At 53.5% G+C, this 17,621-nt stretch overlaps 1 protein-coding gene across 2 annotated transcripts in view; it reads left to right on the forward strand.

The window, feature by feature from the left end:
* ACOT7 (acyl-CoA thioesterase 7) overlaps positions 1–17,621 on the forward strand; it is a 134,087-nt gene that overhangs the window by 25,922 nt on the left and 90,544 nt on the right. Inside the window, exon 1 of one of the 2 annotated variants that reach the window (XM_010357399.2) lies at positions 9,402–9,558. The exons of the other annotated variant lie outside the window; for it this stretch is intronic. Coding sequence (XP_010355701.1) covers positions 9,539–9,558 — 20 coding nt within the window. The 5' untranslated portion in view covers positions 9,402–9,538. Of the gene's footprint in view, positions 1–9,401; positions 9,559–17,621 lie in introns of those variants that run through there. 2 annotated transcript variants of the gene reach the window in all.

Genomic DNA, 17,621 nt, shown 5'->3' on the forward strand with positions numbered 1-17,621 from the left:
AGAGCCCGTTGCCCTGGGGGCCACCACAGTGGGGCCAGGCTGAGTTGCCTGCTGGTGGGGAAGCAGCATGATTGGGCATGGAGGTGCAGGCAGAGAGGAGCCCCAAGGTGGAGCTGGGCCTGGGGTGATGCTGCACCTGCATAAGGAGTGTGGGGGCTGGGATGCAGAGCTTAGGTTATGCTTCAGGGCCCAGGGTGGGAAGTGGGAGCGGAATTCACTTCGGGGACCTGGACTGCGGTGTGGCCACTGCACCCACCTTGCTGATGGCGCCCTTTGGACTTTGGGCACCGACAAGCATGGGAGGGAGGCCGAATGGGGGCTGAGAACAGACTGGCACAAACAGCCTGGATGCCATGAACAGCGGTGGGAGGCAGACAGGCTCCTGGGTAGGAGGGGTCTGGTTGGGGAGGGCCTGAAGCTTGGGGGTTGGCCAGCTAGTCCCAAGGACCAGAGGGGAAACTTGTGGTGCTTTTCCCTGGCCCATCCATGGACCAATCAGCACATGCTTCCTCCACTCTGAGGCCCATAAAAACCCTGGACTCAGCCAGACTAGAGCAGAGGACAGAAAGATGACAAGACGACCAGCTGCAGAGAGGAGCTACCCTCTCTGCTGCGAGCTGAACACTCATTGGAATGACCCGGCTGTGGAAAGGAGCTGCCCACTACGGGTCTCCTCTGAGCTGTCCTTCACTCAATAAAGCTTCTCTTTGTCTTTCTCACTCTCCATTTGGCTGTGTACTCATTCTTCCTGGTGACAGGGCAAGAACTCGGGACCTGCCATGGCGAGGCTGAAAGAGCTGTAACACAAACAGGGCTGAAACATGCCCCTTGCTTGCCATGTTGCCGGTGAAGGGAAGGAGAGAAGAGCTGTCGCCCTTTGGGGAGTCCAGACCTGGGTGCTCCCTGAGCCAGGGTTGTGACTCCCTTTTTGGGGCCCTGCAGTTCCTGGCATCACCAAGCTTCCAGGCACCACTGCATTCCCCTGTGCCAGCTGGGCAAGCTGCTTGCGATGTGCTTGGTCCAGGTGCAGCCTTGCAGAGAACCAGCACCTGTGCCAGCATCTGGAGTTGCCTGCCCTGCAGCGGCAGCTGGCATGTCTGACTGTGCAGTGGCCAGACCCCACGCTCGCTCACACACTGCTCGCTGCTCCACACTAGGCTTGTCCTTGGCAGGCGTGGAAGCCCCAGACTGGTAGGATGAACCAAGCGCAGCCTGCCAGACTGAGTGGGTGGAACAAGCCCAGTGGGCCCCAGCAAAACTTGGGCAAAGGCGCCACCAGACACAGAGGTTTCCGGCCAGAAAAGGGACACCCCAAAGATCCCTTAACAAAAGGATTTAGAATATTCCATAAACTTAGCTGATAAAATAACATAGGTTTTAAGAGGACTGACTCCACGACTCCACTTTTTTTTTTGAGGTGGAGTCTCGCTCAGTCACCCCGGCTGGAGTGCAGTGGCGAGATCTCGGCTCACTGCAAGCTCTGCCTCTCGGGTTCAGGCCATTCTCCTACCTCAGTCTGCTAAGTAGCTGGGACTACAGGCGCCCACCACCACGCCTGGCCAATTTTTTGTATTTTTAGTGGAGACGGGGTTTCACCATGTTAGCCAGGATGGTCTCGATCTCCTGACCTCGTGATCCGCCTGCCTTGGCCTCCCAGAGTGCTGGGATTACAGGCGTGAGCCACCGCGCCTGGCCTTTTTTTTTTTTTTTTTGAGATGGAGTCTCGCTCTGTCACCCAGGCTGGAGTGCAGTGGTGTGATCTTGGCTTACTGCAAGCTCCTCCTCCTGGGTTCACGTGATTCTCCTGCCTCAGCCTCCCAAGTAGCTAGGCTACAGGCACCTGCCACCAGGCCCAGCTAATTTTTTTGTATTTTTAGTAGAGATGGGGTTTCACCATGTTAACCAGGATGGTCTCAATCTCCTGACCTTAAGTGATCCACCCACTTTGGCCTCCCGAAGTGCTGGGATTACAGGCGTGAGCCACCGCGCCTGGTCTGACTCCGCTTTTGAAAGTTCTACTGGGTGTAGTGGCTCACACCTGTAATCCCAGCACTTTGGGATTGCTAAAATACAAAAAATTAGCCTAATGGGATGGTGCACACCTGTAGTCCCAGCTACTTGGGAGGCTGAGGCAGGGGAATCACTTGAACCTGGGAAGTGGAGGTTGCATTGAGCCAAGATCATGCCACTGCACTCCAGCCTGGCCGACAGACTAAGACTCTGTCTCAAAAAAAAAAAAAAAAGTAAGTTCTACTGTGGGTAAAATGCTGACAAACATCATTGCATGCTACAGGACAATCTTTTTTTTTCATTATTTTTTAATTTGAGACAGGGTCCTGCTCTGTCACTCAGGCTGGAGTGCAGTGGCACCATCACAGCTCACTGCAGCTTTGGCCTCCTGAACTCAAGGGACCCTCCTACCTTAGCCTGTTAAGTAGCTGGGACCCCAGGCACGTGCCACCATGAATAGCTAATTTTTAAATTTTTACTTTTTATAGAGACAGGATCTCCTTTTATTGCCCAGGCTGGTCGGGAGCTCCTGGGCACAAGCGATTCTCCCACCTCGGGCTTCCAAAGTGCTGGGATTATAGACATGAGCCACCGTGCCCGGCCCAGAGAAATATTTTGTGAAAAGAAGTCAATTGATGTGGTCAATGTCATTGTTGTCTTATTTTAAGAAACCGCCACAGCCATCCCAGCCTTCAGCATTCGCCATCCTAATCAGTCTGCAGACCGGGTGGTAATCCCAGCACTTTGGGAGGCTGAGGTGGGCAGATCACCAGAGGTCAGGAGTTCAAGACCAGCCTGGCCAACATAGTGAGGCATGGTGACATATGCCTGTAATCCCAGCTACTTGGGAGGCTGAGGCAGGAGAACCACTTGAACCCGGGAGGCAGAGGTTGCAGTGAGCCAAGATCGTGCCACTGCACTCCAGCCTGGGCAATAGAGCAAGACTCTGTCTCAAAAAAAAAAAACAAAAAAAACATATTAATCAGTCTGCAGCCATCGACATTGAGGCAAGACCGTCTGCCAGCAAAAAAAAAAATACCATACTGAAGGCTCAGATGATTGTTAGCATTTTTTAGCAATAAAGTATTTTTAAATGAAGGTATATACTTTTTTCTTTAGGCATATTGCTATTATACACTTAATAGACTACAGCGTCACTTTTACGTGCACTGGGAAACCAAAAAAATCGTGACTTATTATAAAGTGCGACGTACGCTTTGTTGCGGTGATCTGGAACCAAACCTGTAATGTCTCTGAGGTATTCCTGTGTGAGCCGGTGAAGACTTCACCGCAATCGAGACCATGAACAGGCCTGTCACCCTGCTGAGGCCCTCTGCTTCTCTGGTCCCTCCCTGCCGCCAGGCAATCTCTGATCTGCTTTCTGTCACTATAGTTTGTGTTGCCTCGAAGTTTATAAACATGGACTTGCACAGTATGTTCTGTTTTTGTCTAGCCTCCCTAGCTTAGCATGATTACTTGGAGATTCATCCACAGAGTTGCGTGTATCAGTCATTCATTCCTTTCTTTCTTTTTTTTTTTTTTTTTTTTTTTTTTTAGACGGGGTCTCGCTCTGTCCCCAGGCTGGAGTGCAGTGGCGTGATCTTGGCTCACTGTAACCTCCGCCTCCCGGGTTCAAGTGATTCTCCTGCCTTGGCCTGCAGAGTAGCTGGGACTACAGGCGAGCGCCACCACGCCCCGCTAAGTTTTGTGTTTTTAGTAGAGCTGGGATTTCACCATGTTGGCCATGCTAGTCTTAATCTTTTGACCTCGTGATCTGCACGCTTCGGTCTCCTAAAGTGCTGGGATTACAGGCGTGAGCCACGGTGCTTGGCCAAACGCTGGGCTTTATTTTATTTTATTTTATTTTATTTATTTTATTTTATTTATTATTTTATTTTATTTTATTTTATTTATTTTATTTTATTTTATTTTATTTATTTTATTTTTTATTTTATTTTATTTTGAGACAGAGTCTCTCGCTGTGCACCCAGGCTGCAGTGCAATGGCACGATCTCGGCTCACTGCAACCTCCGCCTCCCAGGTTCAAGGGATTCTCCTGCCTCAGCCTCTTGAGTAGCTGGTATTACAGGCATGCACCACCATGCCCAGCTAATTTTATATTTTTAGTAGAGATGGGGTTTCTCCATGTTGGTCAGGCTGGCCTTGAATGCCCAACCTCAGGTGATCCACCTGCCTCAGCCTCCCAAAGCGCTGGGATTACAGGTGTGAGCCACTGAACCTGGCCATGCCCGGCTACACCCAGCTAATGTTTTGTATTTTTAGTAGAGACAGGGTTCCATCATGTTGGCCAGGCTGGTCTCAAACTCCTGACCTCGTGATCCGCCCACCTCAGCCTCCCAAAGTGCTGAGATTACAGGCATGAGCCACCACCTGTTCATTCTTTTCTATTGTGCTGCATTGTATGGAAAGACCACAATGTGTTCATCCGGTGATAAACATTTGCATTGTTTCCAGTTTTGGGCTGTTACATGGAAAACCACTATGAATATTCATCTACAAGTCTTTATAGGGACATATGCTTTTATTGGTAAATATGAGTAGAAATAAATACTAGGAGTACAGTGGCTGTATTTATGGTAGGTGTATGTTTAACTATTTAAGAAACTGCCGAACTGTTCCCAAAGTAGTTGTGCCGTTTTGTGTTTCCAGCTGCTGTAGAGGAGAGTTTCAGTTCCTCCCCGCCCTCGCCAACACTTGGTGCAGGCCTCTAATTTCACCCATTCTGATAGGTGTGTAGTGGTATCTTACTGTGATTTTAATTTGTATTTTCCTAATGTCTAATGATGTTGAACATCTTTTCTTTCTTTTTTTGTAGAGATGGAGTCTCCTCTTGTTGCCCAGGCTGGCCTGGAACTCCTGGGCTCAAGCGATCCTCCTGCCTCAGCCTCCCAAAGTGGTGGGATGACAGGTGTGAGTCACTGCATCTGGCCTTTTTTGAGACAAGGTCTCGCTCTGTCATCCAGGCTGGAATTCAGTGGTGCAGTCTTGGCTTGCTGCAGCCTTGTCCTCCCGGCTCAAGTGATCCTACCACCTCAGCCCACTGAGTAGTTGGTCCCACGGCTACACACCATTATGCTCGGCTCATTTTTTGGATTTTTGGTAGAGATGGGGTTTCACCATGTTGCCTAGACGGGTCTCGAACTCCTGAGCTCTAGTGATCTGCCCACCTCAGCCTCCCAAAGTGCTGCGATTACAGGCGTGCATGACCGCGCTTAGCCAAAGATCATTTGCTTTTTTCACATTGAACTCTGAGAGATCTTTCTGGAGCCTGGATGTAAGTTTCTGACCCTCCAGCATGAGGTGGTGAGTTTCGGTTGGGGAGAGGGATGTGGCCTCCCATTCTAGGGCGCGTCGATGCAGAGTTCTCCTTGAATTCTCTCTTCTGAGTGCCCTCTGATGAGCTGGGCTCAGTGTGCTTTTAGTTCTAGGCGCCTGTCCCATTTCCTACCTTCTTTCTATATGCTCGGCTGCCTGGGCAGGTGTGGGAGGGTTGGGGGAAGAAGTGCTGCCATCTCTTGATTTTTTTTTTTTTTTTTTTCTTTTTTTTTGAGATAGAGTTTCACTTTGTCACACAGGCTGGAGTGCAATGGCAGAATCTCAGCTCACTGCAACCTCTGCCTCCTGGGTTCAAGCGATTCTCTTGCCTTAGCCTCCCAAGTAGCTGGCATTACAGGTGGCCACCACCATGTCCAGCTAATTTTGGTAGTTTTAGTAGAGACAGAGTTTTGCTATGTTGGCCAGGCTGGTCTCGAACTCCTGACCTCAGGTGATCTGCCTGCCTTGGCCTCCCAAAGTGCTGGGATTACAGGCATGAGCCACCGTGCCCAGCCTACCTCTTGACTTTTTAGCTTCCAGATGCCTTCGAAAGCTGCAGAAAACTGTGGGTCATTTCCCCGGAAAAGTGGAAACCAAACACAACCTCAAGCATGTTTTTAGGGATGCTCGCAGCCTACTGAACCAGTTCTACTTGGTTTGGGTTTCGAGATGCCACGGCTGCAGGTCTCTGCCAAGCTGTATGTGTTTTTCTTTAGACTAGATTTTGGGAGTGCGTTTCTGGGGCAAAGTGTTACCAGCGCTCCTGCCATGCGTCACCCACATGGCCAGTGCTGGTGGAGGGAGGGGCCACAGCTTCTGGCATCCGGTTGTTTGTAGTTTTTTTTGTTTGTTTTTGTTGTTGTTTTTTTTTTTTTGACAGAGTCCTGCTCTGTTGCCCGGGCTGGAATGAAGTGACTTGGCTCACTGCAACCTCCGCCTCCTGGGTTCAGGTCATTCTCCTGCCTTATCTTGCCTGATAGCTGGGATTGCAGGAGCACACCACCATGCCCGGTTAACTTTTTTTTTTTTAGTAGCGGTGGGGTTTCACTATGTTGGCCAGGCTGGTGTCAAACTCCTGACCTCAGGTGATCTACCTGCCTCGGCCTCCCAACATGCTGCGATTACAGGCATGAGCTACCCCACCCTGTCTTGTTTGTAGTTTATAACAGCTTTCCTGAGCTGTAACTTAATGAAGTCCACCCTTTTTGATTGTACAATTCTGCATGAACTTTAGTGGATTCACAGGGTTATGCAGCCACCAGCACAATTTAATTCCAGAACATTTTCATCACCCCCGGAATTAACCTGCATGCATTAGCAGTCACTCCCATTTCCCCTCCTCCAACCCCTGCCCCCACCAGCCGACTTTCTGTTTCTGTAGATCTGCCTGTTGTGGACGTTTAATATATACACAGAATCAGACGGCACGTGACCTTTTGCGATTAACTTCTTTCACCCAGTGTGGTTTCAAGGCTGGTCCGTGCATTACTGTGGATCTGTAGGTCTTCATTTGTTATGGTCACATAATATCTCATTGTGTGGATTTATCACATTTTGTTTACCTACCCATCCATGGTGGACACCGGGCTGTTTCCATCCTTGGGTGGTTGTGAATAATGCTGCCAGGAACATTTCTAGACATCTCGTTTTGTCAATTAAAATGTTTTTTAATTTAGTAGATGGGAAATAGCACCTTGAGTTGTTTAACTTTGAGATTATGTACTCATAAGACTAAGCTATCTGACAAGTCCTTCCTCTTTGCGGGACCGTCCTCCCATAGCCACCTGTGTTGCTATGGAAGCCTGGTAGGTCCTCACTGATTTGGGGTGGGTGGTGGGCCTAGCACACCTGGGCTTGGACCAGTTGGAAGGGTTGCTTAGGGAGGCAGCAATGCCCGCCTGGAGGGATGAGGCCAAGTCCAAAGGGCACAGTATTGGGGCCCAGGCTCATTCCTTGAGTTCCATTTGGCTGCAGCTTCTGGAGGGAGCTGACGGGAGACGTGGGGAGACGATGCTCCTGGTTTGGAGAGGCTTGTCGCTAAACGTCCTCAGAAAGGAAGTCAACAGGGCCTGTTTTAGGGAGAAGGCCAAGCAGTGAGTTGGGAGCTGAAAGGAACAATGGGCTATTTGGGGTCAGGGGAGGGAAGTGTGTCTGGGAGGACCTGTCCTGTGTGCCAGGGTGGGAGGTGCTGTGGCTTCCAGACCCCTGGCCCTGGGATGTCGGCTACTCAGGATAATGGGCCTAGATGGGCAGCCAGGAGGCTGAGGAGGCTGATGGCCTGGGCCTGGGCCTGGGCCTGGGCAGGCTGCCTGGGTGGGGAGGGCTCAGGGAATATTTTCAGCCAGGGTTAGCTGCCAGGCTTGGGCCAGGCTCAGCCCCCTGACTTCCCCTCCAGCGAGACATTTTGGGTCAGTGGGATCCCTTTGGAATCCCCTCCTCTTCCAGCTTCTAGACATTAAACATCCCTGGGTGGGGGCAGCACCAGCCTCCCTGTGGGAACCAGTGTGCATGGGGTTTGTAAGCTGAAAATGTCTTTTTCTTTTTGCACATAGGTGAAAGGACTCATCCTTTTAGTAATAATTCTTTTTTTTTTTTTTTTTTTTTTGAGACGGAGTCTCGCTGTTGCCCAGGCTGGAGTGCAGTGGTGTGATCTCGGCTCACTGCAATCTCCGCCTCCCGGGTTCACGCCATTCTCTTGCCTCAGTCTCCCAAGTAGCTGGGACTACAGGTGCCCGCCACCACGCCTGGCTAATTTTTTGTATTTTTAGTAGAGACGGGGTTTCACCGTGTTAGCCAGGATGGTCTCGATCTCCTGACCTCGTGATCTGCCTGCCTCAGCCTCCCAAAGTGCAGGGATTATAGGCCTGAGCCACCGCACCCAGCCTCCTTTTAGTAATAATTTACCTATTTAACTTTTACCAGAGTGACTTCCCAGGCTCAGAAGCCCTCCAGCACTGCCTGCTGGCTGGTTAGATAGAATGTGGAAGTTTGATAAGGGCCCTCTGTTCCCGCGGGAGGGGCTGTCTGCCTAATCAGGTCTCTTTGCCCCAACTTTCTCTTTCACAACTAAACATGTGAAACTTGCCCAGAGGCCGGACGCCAGGCCAGGGTGACCCACCCTGAGAGGCCCGTGGGTCCAGCTTGGTTGAGTCGGCTGTGCAGCCTGCACTCTGGCTGACCCACCCTGAGAGGCCCGTGGGTCCAGCTTGGTTGAGTCCACTGTGCGGCCTGCGCTCTGGCCGGGGACTTTTCCATTTCCCTTGCTGGTCACAGGATTCCTGGGAAAGCAGCCCTGGTGGGGGCAGCATTGTGGGAGGTAGTGGTGATAACACCTCCTGCCTCCTGCACTGGGCCTCCTGTAGCCTGCACCCTGGCCACGTGATTCTTTGGCCTCTTTCTTTCTGACACCCAGTAGAAGGGCAGGCAGAGTGAAGAGAGTACAGGTTTGTGGGCACAGGGCCCACAGGTAGCAGCTGGCAGCCTGAGAGCCTGCGGGAGTAGAGGAAGGGTAGTGGAGTTGCTGAGCCCCAAGACAGGCATGGCACCCTCTGAAGCGGGGGTTGGGGGGAGGAAGAGGGGGACAGGGGAAGGACAGGGGTGTGGCCTGAGGAGCGGGGAGGCTGGACCACCTGTCCACTTTGCTTCAGCCAGAGAGCTGGCCCTTGGGACAGGCTTTAGTTGCCAGCTCCATCAGCAGGATGCAGGCTTGGACCTGTTGGAGTCCTTGTTGGCCTGTGACCTTCCTCCCCTGTGTACATTTCAGGGAGCTCTAGAAGGCGGCAACAGGGCCAGGCCTGGCTTTGGCTGAGACCCTGGAGAAAGACTAAGGGGCTGTGTGCCCTATCAGAGAAGGCAGAGCCTCACAGCCGCTTTCCTGAGGCTGCTCAACGGCAGCCCCCTGCTTTCCTGATCTCCTGGCACGGCAGCCGGAAGAGCTCACAGAATTACTTCTTCTGTAATTATTTATAAAGCAAGGTTTCTATGACGACTGGTTTCTGGTAGACGCTCTGGATTGGCGAGGCAGCCTCTTCCTGGCCAGATTGGGCAGCTCAGGAAGCTGGGGGTGGGGGGTGCTCCCCACCAAGCCCGGTGTGGCAGGGAGCTGGGACAGTCCTGGGTCAGGCAGGGACTCTGTGATGCTTCCCGCTCCCTCGCCTTTCTCTGCATCTGATCCTGGGATGTCCTAGCCACCATGGCTTTCCAGCTGAGCAGGTACTGCCAGTCATGGGCATGTCCGGGCCGTGTAGGGGCCACTGTGGGTGGATTGTTTGGGGACATTTGGAGAGGAGGGTTAGGTAGAGGGAACTCGGCCCCTGTGACCAGCGGGCTGGCTGGTGTCATGCAGCCAAGAAGGGCAGTAGGGCACCCGCCTGGCCCAGCTCTTACTGACCCCCAAGATTAGGTGGTCAGCTGAAGCTGGGACAGGAAGTGCAGGCCTGGGTGAGCTGGGAGCCCCTGACAGGGAGCAGGGCACTCCCCCGCCTGCTCTAGTCCCCAGGGAGGAAGGCACCTGGTTTTCTTTCTGGCCTTGCTCCTGAGGCTTCCCTCTGCTCCTGCCAGCTGGGCTGGGTTCGCTGCTGCGTTTGCTGCCGTTTCCCAGCGCTGCTGAGCTTCCTGCCTGCGGTGGAGGGGGCGCTGTGGGCTGCACAAGGAGCCTGCTGGGTCAGTCCCCTGCCCCTGGCCAAAATGGAGGCTGGGAGTTCAGGGCCATTGTCAGCCTCTTCCCCTGTCCTGCTTGGGGGCCTGGAAGTGTTGCTGGAACTTTCCTTGGCTCAGCCCTTCTTCCCACCCTTCCCTCTTCTGGGGATGCAGTGGCGTGTCTACAGGTTGAAGGGACTTCACCGGAACTGCCTTAGGCAGCAAGTCAAAGAGGAGAAGCAGGGACTGGGCGCGGTGACTCACACCTGTAATCCCGGCACTTTCGGAGGCCAAGGCAGGTGAATCAACTGAGGTCAGGAGTTTGAGACTAGCCTGGTCAACACGGTGAAACCCCCATCTCTGCTAAAAAATACAAAAATTGGTCGGGCGTGGTGATGCGCACCTGTAATTCCAGCTACTTGGGAGACTGAGGCAGGAGAATCACTTGAACCCGGGAGGTAGAGGTTGCCGTGAGCCGAGATCACGCCACTTCATTCCAACCTGGGTGACAGAGCGAGACTCCCTCTCAAAAAAAAAAAGAGGAGGAGCAGGGCTGCTTGAGCTTCCATTTGGCAGAGTGCCCCATGGATAGAGGAGGCGTTTACGTGTGCCTGTGCCTGGACTTGGAGGCCCCATGTCATCCACACACCTGTTTTGTCCCTCAAGGCTGCCTGGTGTGAGGCCCCCGCCCCTCCATGCCATAAGGAGACCCGCTTCTCCTTTTCTTCCAGGAATGGCAACCCCTGTCCCTTGTCTACTCCTGGCCAAGGCAGCCTCTGCTGAGCTCCTGAAGGAAGCTCCGAGTGTCTGCGGCCCCATGACTGGGGACAGTCTGCCCAGACACAGACACCTCTGTCCTACCCAGCTTTCCAGCTGAGGTGAGGGTGGAGCACACGCACCTGGTGCTTGACCTCTGGTTTGAGGCCTTTGTCAGAAGGGGGAAGTAACGAGCTGCCTGCCCTGCAGGCCCCGTCCTGACCCACCTGGACCCCAGACCCCTACCTGGCTGTGCACCTTCAGGTGGGCACTTTAGCTTCCACTGTGGAGTAAAGGAAGCAAGGCTCACCTACCCCTGGTTACCCTGGATTTCAAGCAGTCATGTTTTCATTTTAGCACTGACTTTTTTTTTTTTTTTTTTTTGAGACGGCGTTTCACTCTTGTTGCCCAGACTGGAGTGCAGTGGGCGCGATCTCGGCTCACCACAACCTCTGCTTCCCGGGTTTAAGCAATTCTCCTGCCTCAGCCTCCCAAGTAGCTGGGACTACAGGCATGTGCCACTACGGTTGGCTAATTTTGTATTTTTAGTAGAGACGGGGTTTCTCTATGTTGGTCAGGCTGGTCTCAAACTCCCGACCTCAGGTGATCCACCTGCCTCGGCCTTTCCCAAAGTGCTGGGATTACAGATGTGAGCCACTGTGCCCGGCCAGCACTGACATTTTTATGTCAGAGTCAGAGACACTGGTGGCACTCCCAGCTGGCCGTGTACTGGGCTGTAGAAGGGGCAGGCAGGGTTCAGTGCCCTGCAGGGCTGCTGCCAAGGTCACCACACAGGGGCCTGTCCAGGGCTGCCCAGGTGTGGGTGGCAGGTGCTGAGCAGGGCTGAGGGTGCTGAGCGGGGCTGAGGGTGCTGAATTGGGCTGAGGGTGCTGAGCGGAGCTGAGGGTGTTGCCACTGCCGCCTCGAGGCTCCCCTGTGCCACTCAGTGCTGCTTTCTTTGGGAGCAGCAGAGGCCTCTGGGCGTGGCCACAAACCAGGTGGCGGGTGACAACTGGAAGCAATTTTCTCAGACTGGAGACCCAGCGCTGGGCAGGGCCACGCTCCCGTCTCTGCCTTCATCTTCATCTGGACCTCCTGTGTCTCATGTCGAGATTCCCTTGTTCCTATAACGACACCAGTTGTTGGGTTAAGGCCCTCCCTAAGGCACGGCGACCTCATCTTGATTGTATCTGGATGCAAAGAACTTTCCAAGTAAGGTGACATTCATAGTTTCTGGGGTTAGTTCTCAAACATATCTTTTGGGGGACACAATTCATCCCAGTACTCAGGCTCCACCCAGGGCACAGGAGGCATGGCCAGCCCTCGGGGTGTCTGCTGCGAGGTCAGGAGACAGGAGCAGCTCCTCTCTCTGCCAGGCTCCCCTCGATTGTTCCAGGCACCCACCCTTTCCACTCCTGGAATGCATCCCCTGCCTCACTCCCACTGCAGAACAGGCTGAGGGTGTCCTGCTGGGCGGTGGGCTGGGCCCCAGGGCAGTGGGCTGTCCTACCGGGAGGTGGGCTGGGCCCCAGGGTGGTGGGCTGGACCCCAGGGCCGCTGCTGCAGATGCTCTTGGGATGAGTGCTGGCCAGCCTCTGGTGTGATGAGATTTGAGTTTTGAGCTGTGCTTTGAAGCATTTTCTTTTTTATTTTATTTTATTTTATTTTATTTATTTATTTATTTATTTATTTATTTATTTATTTATTTTGAGACGGAGTGTCGCTTAGTCGCCCAGGCTGGAGGGCAGTGGCGAGATCTCGGCTCACTGCAAGCTCCGCCTCCTGGGTTCAGGCCATTCCCCTACCTCAGCCTCCCGAGTAGCTGGGACTACAGGCGCCCATCACTACGCCTGGCTAATTTTTTGTATTTTTAGTAGAGACGGGGTTTCACCGCATTAGCCAGGATGGTCTAGATCTCCTGACCTTGTGATTCGCCTGTCTTGGCCTCCCAAAGTGCTGGGATTATAGGCATGAGCCACCGTGCCCGGCTGAAGCATTTTCAAAGACCACTGATTAATTTGAATGGGTTGAGATGGTTTAAAGGCATCCAAAAGACACAGAGGCATCTCACCAAGGTCTCTGCTCGGTAGTTAGTTTCTTCCTCTGGAGGCCATGGAGGCCCCTGGTTTCCCACACCTCCTTCCTGGAATGGTCGTCCCTGCGCCGTGGGTGGTCACCTTGCTCCCATGAGTGTGTGCCTCGCTGGTTTTCACCTGACAGCTGGTCTCTGAGAAGGTTCCTACTCCTCGTGCAAGGCTGAGCAATATTCCGATGTGTGGCTGTTACTTTTATGTCCTTGTGTGGACATCTAGGCGCTGGCACGTGTCCTGTGTTATACACGGCTGTGCAGTGAGTACTGTTGCATGTGCTTGGTTTAACCGTGTGTGGAAACAGCTGTGGGGTAGATTTCTGTGAGTGGAATCCTGGGTCAGGGTGTCCCTGTGCCTCTGGGGTTTGGGAGGGTGGTGCTGGGTGCCCTCTGTGAGGGGGTATTGGCTTACACTCCCCTATTCGTAAATGGTGCCCTGTCCTTCACAAAGGGTGGATCAGACATTGCTGGGACAGGTAGAACAAACAGTGGGAAGGGCCAGGTGTGCCTGGTAAACATCAGTGCTCTGGCAGGTGCAGCTCCGAGCCCCGCAGGGCAGTGGGGATTGAGGTGGAAAAGTTCTGGATCCCTGAGAGCTCTGGGTGCCTTACCAGGAGGTTAAGTCTTTATTCTGTAGATAGGAAGGGCCCTGGAAGGTGTGGATAAAGGAGTGACTTGGCTAGACTCCTGCTTGGGAAGAGCCACTCCTGGGGCTGTGCGGTCAGGGCTAGTTAGGATCTGAGCCAGGGCAAGAGGCGAGTGCAGAGGCCATGGGGGGATGAGCGGCCAGTGCTGAGGCCATGGGGGGATGAGCGGCCAGTGCTGAGGCCATGGGGGGTGGCTAGAGGCCAGTGCAGAGGCCATGGGGGGATGAGAGGCCAGTGCAGAGGCCATGGGGGGATGAGAGGCCAGTGCTGAGGCCATGGGGGGTGGCTAGAGGCCAGTGCAGAGGCCATGGGGGGGATGAGCGGCCAGTGCAGAGGCCATGGGAGGTGAGAGACCAGTGCAGAGGCCATGGGAGGTGAGAGACCAGTGCAGAGGCCATGGGAGGTGACCTCTCCAAAGTGTCTGATTGGTTCCTGGGCTTCAGCCTCCCCAGCCTCCCCTCCTTTCAGGATGGATCCAGACTTTGTCTCAGGCCATCTCTTCTTCATCCCCTTTTGGGCCATGCGCCAGCTTTGTGGGGTTGCTTTCTGTTTCTGGAGCTCGCCGGGCACTCCTGGCCTTGGGCCCCAAACATTCTCTCTCCTCGTAACCGTCTCAGACCTCTGCTCCTGGCTCACCCTTTAGGAGTTGGCCAAGGTGTCACTTCCTCTGGGAAGCTTTCCCGGAGATCAGGAGGGGTGGCACCCTTCTGGGAGTGGCGCCTTGACCCATGTGTGCTCAGCTTCCTCAGAGCCCTCATCATCAGCTGGATGCCACCTCCAGAGGGGACACCGGCCAAGAGTGGGGCGGCTGAAAGGGGGTTGGCAGCGTCTGCGTCCATTAGCCTTGGGCCCCAGCACCTGCCACTCATGCTACTGGACAAACATGGTTCTGATCTGAGGCAGAAGCAGCTGGAACAGAAAAAGGGCGGGACTGTGGACGCGGGTGACATTCCGGACATGCAGTCAGCCCGGGCGACTGGCTGCCAGGACCCAGCAGGTGGAAGATAGAGTGGGGGATACTCGGGGCCAGGCCCAGAGAGAGAAGGCAGCCACATAGGAAAGGCCCCACCCCGGGCAACATTCCGTCTTTCCTTGAAATTTCTGGAATCAGAGGAGGGGTTAGAAGTGCACGTTAGTGTGATGGGGGCTGGGGGAGGAATAACATGTCAGACTCAGCCGCAAACAGTCCTCTAGAACCGGGCCAGGCCTGTGCTGCTGCCCGAGCTGGCCTGTGTGGTGTTCACGTGTCTTTATTTTTAGATAATTTTTAACCCCAGGAATCCTAGAGATAGACAAATTTCCCTTCCTTCCTTCCTTCCTTCCTTCCTTCCTTCCTTCCTTCCTTCCTTCCTTCCTTCCTTCCTTCCTTCCTTCCTTCCTTCCTTCCTTCCTTCCTTCCTTCCTTCCTTCCTTCTTTCTTTTCTTTCTTTTCTTTCTTTTTTTTTTGACAGTCTCACTCTGTCACCCAGGCTGGAGTACAGGGGCGTGATCTCAGTTCACTGCAACCCCCGCCTTTCAGGTTCAAGCAATTCTCCTGCCTCAGCCTCCTGACTAGCTAGGATTACAGGCGTGTACCACCACGCCCTGCTAATTTTTGTATTTTTAGTAGAGATGGGGTTTTACCATTTTGGCCAGGCTGATCCTGAACTCCTGACCTCAAGTGATCCGCCCCCCTCGGCCTCTGTAAGTGCTGGGATTACAGGTGTGAGCCACCTCACCTGGCAGCCAAATATATTTCTTTCTTTCTTTCTTTCTTTTTTTTTTAAAAAAAACCATATATTATTTATGATGTGCAGTCCCTATTCTAAGCACTTGTCACATTCACTTCATCCTTACTCTATCTCTAGTAAGTACACTACCCCCATCTTCTGGATGAAGAAACTCAAACAGAAAAAAAGTTAAATAATCTGTCCAAGGTCTTGCAGCTACTAAGTGCCAGAACTGGGATTCAAAGCCAGAGAGTCTAGTGCCAGGACTATGCTCCCACCTTCTGCTCCGTTCTGCAAAGGAAGAGAGGTATGAAGTCCACATGGTATGCAGGGACCAAGAATCTGCTGAGTTGCTGGACAGCAAAGGGCAAGGCTGTTTTCTTTTTTTTGAGATGGAGTCTCTTTCTGTCGTTGGGCTGGAGCACAGTGGCGCAGTCTCGGCTCACCGCAACCTCCGCCTCCTGGGTTCGATTCTCCTGCCTCAGCCTCCTGAGTAGCTGGGACTACAGGCATGCACCACCACGCCCAGCTAATTTTTTTTTTTTTTAATTAGTAGAGACGGGGTTTCGTCGTGTTCGCCAGGATGGTCTCGATCTCCTGACCTCGTGATCCGCCCGCCTCGGCCTCCCGAAGTGCTGGGATTACAGACGTGAGCCACCGCGCCCGGCAGCCAAATATATTTCAATTTTCTTTTTTTCTTTTGAGACAGCCTCTCACTCTGTTGCCCAGGCTTGAGTGCGGTGGTGCAATCATGGCTCACTGCAATGTCCTCTTCCCGGGCTCAAGTGATCCTCCCACCTCAGCCTCTCTAGTAGCCACAGCGCCCAGCCTGTGTTTCAGTTTTTTATTAGTAAAGAGGGGCCGGGTGTGGTGGCTCATGCCTGTAATCCCAGCACTTTAGGAGTCCGAAACAGCGGATCACCTGAGGTCAGGAATTCGAGACAGCCTGACCAACATAGCAAAACCCTGTCTCTAGTGAAAATACAAAATTTAGCCAGGCGTAGTGGTGCGTACTTATAATCCCAGCTACTCAGGAGGCTGAGGCAGGGGAATCGCTTGAACCCAGGAGACAGAGGTTGCAGTGAGCCGAGATCGTGCCACTGCACTCCAGCCTGGGTGACAGAGTGAGACCCTGTCTCAAGAAACAAACAAACAAAAAAATAGTAAAGAGGAACGTAACGTGCTTTCGGTACCCGTGTCTTTATTAGAAATGGGAAAACAAAGTCTCCAGTGACAGACAGCTGCTTCCCTGGCTCCTCTGGCTGTCACCCTTGCCTGCCTGGAGATGGAGGCAGTCATGGACACTGTCCTGGGATGGACACGCTTGGCCTTGGCCAGGCCATGGGGCAGGGCCTGAGAGAGTGACAGAGCTGTGTATGGGTCCTGGAGGCTGGCTGGGCTCAGCTGCTCCTGAGCTGTTTGGAAGGAATGAGGGAGGTAGGAAGGGGAAGAGGGAGGGGCCAGGTGTGGAGCAGCTGGTTGGGAAGGAATCCCAGCTGAGGCCGGGACTCACTGACTCACTGGCTGCCCCGGCTTGGAGGAAAGATGTCTGATTTGGGGCAAGGGGGAAGGGGTGAGTGAGTTGGGCTTTGGGCCTCATGCATTGGAGGTGACAGCACAATCCCCAGGCAGGAATAAAGTCCTGTGGGGGAGAGTTGTATCTGACCTTGAGGGCAGGGGCTGGCTTCCTGGGTGGTCAGTTGGGGAGTTAGGATGGTCCTTGGTGCAGGACCCGAGGTGCCAAAGAAAGGTGGCCAGGCCTGTGGCAGCCGGCTGGTGTGCAGTCTGCAGTTCCTGGCATGTCCTCCTGATGACACAGCGCCAAGTGCCGAGTCCTCACTTTGTTGCCAGGTGTCTCTAGGCTCTTCCCTGGGCCTCAGGCACTGTCCCTGGCCTTCTGTCTTAAAGGCTACCCGCTTATCTGTCCTGTCTCCGGTGCCTGCCGCATGAAAGGACTTCCTCTGCTGCTCTGTAGCCCTTGGCCCGCGCTTCCTCTCCCTGGCCTTGTGTCATTCCTGGGGGCCAACCTGCTGTGTGTGGCTCCACTTCACAGACAGACAAAGTGAAGCCTGCAGCAGTCATTCAGGCTGCTGTGGAGGGCGGCTCTGGTGCTCCTGGGAAACGCTGGGCTGATGTTTCCTCAGTGTCTAGAACCAGGGGCTGGGCCCTGCTCTCCGCACCCACCCGCAGCCTTGGCTAGTGCCTCCAGGACAGGCCTGTGTGGAAAGGGACCCTCTGCCCACTGCAGCTGGTGCAGGGAAGGCCCTTCCTACTAAGTGGAAAACAAAGGGAAGAGGTTGATAGAATCGTTTTGTGACTTATAATTGACTACCTGGTAACTCAGATGAAAAAACCCAAAAACCTTTCATAGAGTAAGTTCAATTTTTAAAAACAGAGATATTTTAACGTGAACACTCGAGAAGCCAAATGAGGCTT

This window comes from Rhinopithecus roxellana, chromosome 12, assembly GCF_007565055.1.
Source record: "Rhinopithecus roxellana isolate Shanxi Qingling chromosome 12, ASM756505v1, whole genome shotgun sequence".
Classification (NCBI taxonomy): Eukaryota; Metazoa; Chordata; class Mammalia; order Primates; family Cercopithecidae; genus Rhinopithecus; species Rhinopithecus roxellana.